Source organism: Onychomys torridus, chromosome 14 (genome assembly GCF_903995425.1).
Source record: "Onychomys torridus chromosome 14, mOncTor1.1, whole genome shotgun sequence".
Taxonomy (NCBI): Eukaryota; Metazoa; Chordata; class Mammalia; order Rodentia; family Cricetidae; genus Onychomys; species Onychomys torridus.
The window spans coordinates 50,132,810-50,138,809 of record NC_050456.1 but is presented as its reverse complement, the minus strand read 5'-3'; the positions used below and the strand labels follow the sequence as shown (position 1 = coordinate 50,138,809).

At 40.7% G+C, this 6,000-nt stretch overlaps 1 protein-coding gene across 1 annotated transcript; it reads left to right on the top strand.

Moving 5' to 3' along the window:
* Positions 1-211: 211 nt before the first annotated feature.
* On the top strand, positions 212-2,314 carry LOC118595322 (disintegrin and metalloproteinase domain-containing protein 21-like). The gene has a single exon (XM_036205690.1). The coding sequence runs from the start codon at positions 212-214 to the stop codon at positions 2,312-2,314; it is 2,103 nt and encodes a 700-aa protein (XP_036061583.1).
* The last annotated feature ends 3,686 nt before the right edge of the window (positions 2,315-6,000 follow it).

Sequence of the window (6,000 nt, the reverse complement as noted above, 5' to 3'; positions counted from 1 at the left end):
CATTGGAATGTCTCACCTTATCCAATAATTCTTTTCACTTTCAGCACCGTGGCTCTGATGGTCCAACTCTGCCAGCACACCATCTCTAGATGTTCCCACTACTCCCTGATCAGCTTCAGGGGAAGAGCCAGAACAGGAGTATCTCACCCCCAGCCTTTTTCTGCTCTAGGCAGATGGCTTCGTAATAATAGATGCAGGTGCTGGAGCACTCATGAGAGGCACTCTTTTGCTGCTCTGCCTTAAGGTGTTTCTGTCCCCTAACGACCTTTCACAGACTGGGTCTGCTCAATACCTCGGTTCTCCAGAAGTGGTCATCCCCCTAAAGGTGACTAGCAGGGCCAGAGGTGCAAAACATTCAGGATGGCTCTCCTACAGCCTGATGTTTGGGGGCCAAAGACATGTTGTCCACATGAGAGTCAAGAAGCTGCTGGTTCCTACTCACTTCTCTGTGCTCACCTACACAGAGGAACATACCCTTCTCCAGGATTACCCCTTTGTCCCTAGTGACTGTTACTATCATGGTTTCGTTGAGGGGGTTCCTGAGTCTTTAGTTGCATTCAGTGCCTGCAACGGGGGGTTTCAGGGAGTGTTACGAATGAATGGCTTCTCCTATGAAATCGAACCCATCAGACACTCCAGCACATTTGAACACCTAGTTTATACACTAAACAATAACAAGACACAGTTTCCACCTATGAGATGTGGTTTAACAGAGAAGAGAACACCGTACCAACACTTTGGACTTGAAGAAGCTGAGAAGTCAGCTGTGACGCAGAACTCTAGAAAATCACGGGCTCACACATGGTTTCTGGAGCTGGCTGTGGTGGTAGACTATGGCTTCTTCACTTACTCTCAACGCAATTTGTCAAAGGTGCGAGAAGATGTGGTTCTCATTGTTAACATGGTGGATTCCATGTACAAGCAGCTGGATACCTATGTGTCTTTAATTGGCATTGAGATTTGGAATCGAGGAAATGTTTTCCAAATGGAAAACATTCATCAGGTCTTAGAAGATTTTTCTCAGTGGAAACAAATCAGTCTTGCTCAGGTACCTCATGATGCAGCCCATATTTTCATTAGAAGCTCACTTATAAGTGTACTTGGTATAGCCTATGTTGCAGGAATATGTCATCCTCCACTTGACTGTGGAGTTGAAAATTTCCGAGGAGACTCCTGGTCTCTTTTTGCCAACACTGTGGCCCATGAGTTAGGTCATACTTTTGGTATGCAGCATGATGAAGAATCCTGTACTTGTGGGGAAAGAGGGTGTGTCATGAGTGCTTTCAGAGTACCAGCAGAGAGATTCACCAATTGTAGCTATCGTGATTTTGTGGAGACTACTATAAACCAAGGAACTTGTTTGCACAATCATCCAAGACCAGGGGCAGTCTTTCTGGTGAAGCGCTGTGGGAATGGTATAGTTGAAAAAGAAGAGGAGTGTGACTGTGGATCTATACATGAGTGTGAACAGGATCCCTGTTGTTTGTTGAACTGTAAACTGAGGCCTGGGGCTGCATGTGCTTTTGGGCTTTGTTGCAAAGACTGCAAACTCATGCGATCAGGGGAACTATGTAGACCAAAGGTCAATGAATGTGACCTTCCAGAATGGTGCAATGGAACATCCCACCAGTGCCCAGAAGATGGCTATGTACAGAATGGGGTCTCCTGTGGTGTCAGTGCCTACTGCTATCAAAAGCAGTGTAATAACCATGACCAACAATGCAGGGAGATTTTTGGCGAAAGCGCAAGAAGTGCATCTCATAACTGTTACAAAGAAATGAACTCACAGGGAAACAGGTTTGGCCACTGTGGCACAAATGGCACAATATACCTAAAATGTAGAATGTCAGATATATTTTGTGGGAGAGTCCAGTGTGAAAACGTGGAAGACATTCTCCATCTCCAGGCTCACTCTGTCTTGCAGAAAATTTATGCCAATGGTGTCACCTGCTGGAGTACCGACCATCATCCGGGGATGGGTGTACCGGATGTTGGTGAAGTGAAGGATGGTACCACCTGTGGAGCAGGAAAGATCTGCATGCACAAGAAGTGTATCAGCCTGTCTGTCCTTCCAAATGCCTGCCTCCCTGAGACCTGTAATAGGAGAGGGGTCTGTAATAACAAACATCACTGCCATTGTGACTATGGGTGGTCCCTGCCTTTCTGCCTGCACAGGGGCTATGGAGGTAGTGTTGATAGTGGTCCAACATCACCAAAAAGAAGAGTCAATATTATTGAATTGTCAGTGATTTTGACTGTTTTGTCTATGTTAACTTGTCTGTTAATAGCTGGACTTTATATACTATATCATTGAATACCTTCTGGTCCCAAAGAGACTAAGGCTTGTTTGCCTGGTTAAGAAGATATTAACTTAACAGCCTATACGTTAAGTTTGGGAACAAAAATGTTATTGTATGTATGAATCCAAGCATATTTCTGAGACTTCACAGAATCTTCAGCAGTATCAGAAATATTGTCATCAGGTATAGGTAATTCTTAATGTGTGCTTAGCTGTTGTTCATTATCTTAAGCAGCAAATAAAACTTAATTGAGAAATGATAATATCTGATCCACCCAACTGTTTGGATTTATTTAGCAAACAGAAGTCAAGAGTGAATCTTTTTGTTAATTGTTGTTCCTTTCATTAAAAATGCATGACTTTGTTTCCCATGTGTCTGATAGCCTAGCTTGTCTATTCTCTTGGCCATTATTTGGCAGTTTAGGAGACCCTTTTGGGGACTTTCTGTGAATATACACAAACCCCATGAAACAGGATTTTTTTTTAAAGATTAATTTATTTATTATGTGTACAGAAGAGGGCGCCAGATCTCATTACAGATGGTTGTGAGCCACCATGTGGTTGCTGGGAATTGAACTCAGGACCTCTGGAAGAGCAGTCAGTGCTCTTAACCTCTGAGCCATTTCTCCAGCCCCAGGACTGTTTTTTATATGTTTTGTTCATTATCTTTTTCTGCACACTGCCCAATTTGAACAAACATCTGAGTGAAGTGGAATATTAATTGAATAAATATTGAATTAGTAGAAAAAGGGTACCTGTTTAGTCACCTTGGACATGTTACTTTGGCTATCTGTTCAAACCGACTAGTTTTTGTTCAAACTTCAACTTTGAATACTCATCCCATTTCTGTAAAATGCTTCTATGTATATCAGGGGTACTTGACTGGTCTTTTGTGCCTACCCTGTCCCATCCTTAGTCTGTTCTTAGCATTTTAAAGAGCCCATCTCTTGAAAACATAGTTCTAATTAGACAGTCATCATATCTCAAGACAACATCTGAATAACACTGAGTCAACTGACATTTCTGATGTCCTTTTTGTCCTGTAGTAGTTTTCAAAGTATGTCTGGCTGTGTCATCCTTGAACAGCTGTCTCTGTGTAGAATTGGCACTCAAAAATATTTACTAGCTTCTGCCATGCCTTTACTCTTGGGAACTCCATTCTACTCCCCAAAGAGATTCAGTCTTTGGAAAACAATTGATGAACTATTTGATATTTCACTTGTGCCCCCTTGTTATTGTATGGCCATGCCTTAGTGGTTTTCTGCATCCCAGGAGATGATGAGGACCAGGGCAGACCATGTACCATCCAGAGTCACAAACAAGAAAGGACAACTGGGGGTAAACCATAGAAACTGAAGAGTGAGACAAGATTACAATCTGGTTAACCTTGGCTACAGATGACACAATAGGCAGAGCCTTCCTTGCTTTAAGTGTACATGTGTCCAGATGGAGATGAAAGGTAGTTCTACCATTTGTTAATTAAAAAAAAAAAATATTACGCCAGATGGTGGTGGCGCACACCTTTAATCCCAGTACTTGGGAGGCAGAGCCAGGCGGATCTCTGTGAGTTCGAGGCCAGCCTGGGCTACAAGGTGAGTTCCAGGAAAGGCACCAAAACTACACAGAGAAACACTGTCTCAAACAAAACCAAACCAAAAAATTATTACATAAATATTTGAAATTTATTAAGATGTATTCATCTATTGTTATTTTATAATTGCAGACTCTTGTATGTATGCTTGGTACTACTTTGAAATAATCAATGGAGCAAGCTGACCTGGACTTATGGTACAAAAAGTAAAAAAAAAAAAAAAAAAAAAACAAACAACAAACAAACAAAAAACCAAAAAAATGACTTAAGTGTTAGTAATTTAAACTATAACCCTATGATGTGAATGTTCTTGGAAGGACTGGGAAATGGAGGAGCCAAGTGCAGACATGCAGAAAGAATGCGTTAACAGGTGGTCCTTGAAGTCATACTGGCTTCTGCTTGTTTTGAATAGGTTTTAAACTGATCTTGCCAAGAAGGCCAAGAGGGGGTTGTTTAAGTCAGTGAGAGTGTTGTCCGTGGGAGGAATTGATAAAGTTCCTGTGAGACCCTGGTTAGAGGGTTGCTATAAAACATTAAAAGTGAACCTCCTTGGTGTCTGGCTTCTCATCTGAGTTCTCCGTTTTGAATTTTTGCTTGTTTTCTCATCACAATGCTATCTTCCACGAGGTGACTCAGCAAATGTAAGAGGCTATGCCAATGGGTTTGTCCGATATCAAACATTTGGCCCCAAGACTGTGAGAAAAATAAACATCTGTGCAAGCTACCTAGCCTCAGGTCATTTGTTATAGCAATAGAGGATGAACATATCCATCAACTTGAGTGGCAGTTTCACTTTCAATTCATTTTCATTTTGGAGCAAATATTTTTTCTTGCTCTAAATCTTCGATTGTTACCAAATAATGAACTGCCCCAGTAAGACAGAAGCAGAGAACTGACACCTCAGTTGTCCTCTGACCATACATATATTTTGGCATTTATATGAATGTGTGTGCATGTACGCCAATACATACACATACACTTATATACACTCAAAATATATCTAACCCTAGATTTAATCTCTATCGTATTTTCTTCCCTCTACTGCCAAATAACTGTGATATTAGCTTTTGGTTTATCTTTTTAGTCTTTAGTTTTAGAAAATTTAGCAAATAATTATGCAGAGTTGAATCAATCCTACTTTAAAAATAGCCACATATGCATCGTGTGTTTGATCTGGTTTTTTCCACTTAAAGACAGATCCTGAAGATCATGTGGAATCACTATGCACAAATCTTCTGGATACCATATTAAAGTTCAGTGTATCCACTGTGTTGAAGTACCGTAGTTTGATCTATGATATCTGGGCAAATGCTATGGACTTAATGGTTTGCGTCTTTTCAGAAGTTGTATGTTAAAGTTCTAATTCCTAGTGGGATGGTATTTGAAGGTAAGACCTTTGGACACAGTTAGAGCTCTTATGAATGGGATTTTTTTTTGAGACAGGATTTCTATGAGTAGGCCTGGATGTCCTGGGACTAGCTCTATAGACTACACTGGTCTCAAATTCAGACATTTGCCTGCTTCTGCCTCCCGAGAGTTGGGATTAAAGGTGTGTCACCATGCCTGGCTATGAATGGGACTTGTACTCAATGGATGAAAAAGATGATCTCCCTTCACCATGTGAAAGAACAGCAAGAAAACATTTGTTTACAAACCAGGACCTAGCTCTCACCAGACTGTGAATTAATACAATGTCTTGAACCTGAAATCCATCAGAACTATGAGAAAAAAAAATCTGTTAAGCAAACAGTCTGCACTACGGTATTTTTAAAGAGTTATTTATCTTATTTTATGTATGAGTGTCTTGCCTATGTATATTTATATGCTGTGTGTGTGTGTGTGTGTGTGTGTGTGTGTGTGTGTGTGTGTGTGTTACCTATGAAGGTACCTGAGTGTCAGATCCTCTGGAACTCTCCACCCTCATCTCTTCATTTATCCAGTAACTACACTAAAGTAATTTTTGCTTAAATCCAAATGAACACAGAGAGTTTTGTGGCTTCCCATATTTTGCCATTATATGCTACAAACAGCTTTATATCTCACATAATTTCAAATTTTGACAGTATTTTTGGAACAAAATTCCAGAAGTATTGCTGGGACAAGGGTATTA

Coding starts and splice junctions, on each gene's coding strand:
- LOC118595322 (XM_036205690.1), top strand. CDS start 212: ATGAGAGGCACTCTTTTGCTGCTCTGCCTTAAGGTGTTTCTGTCCCCT.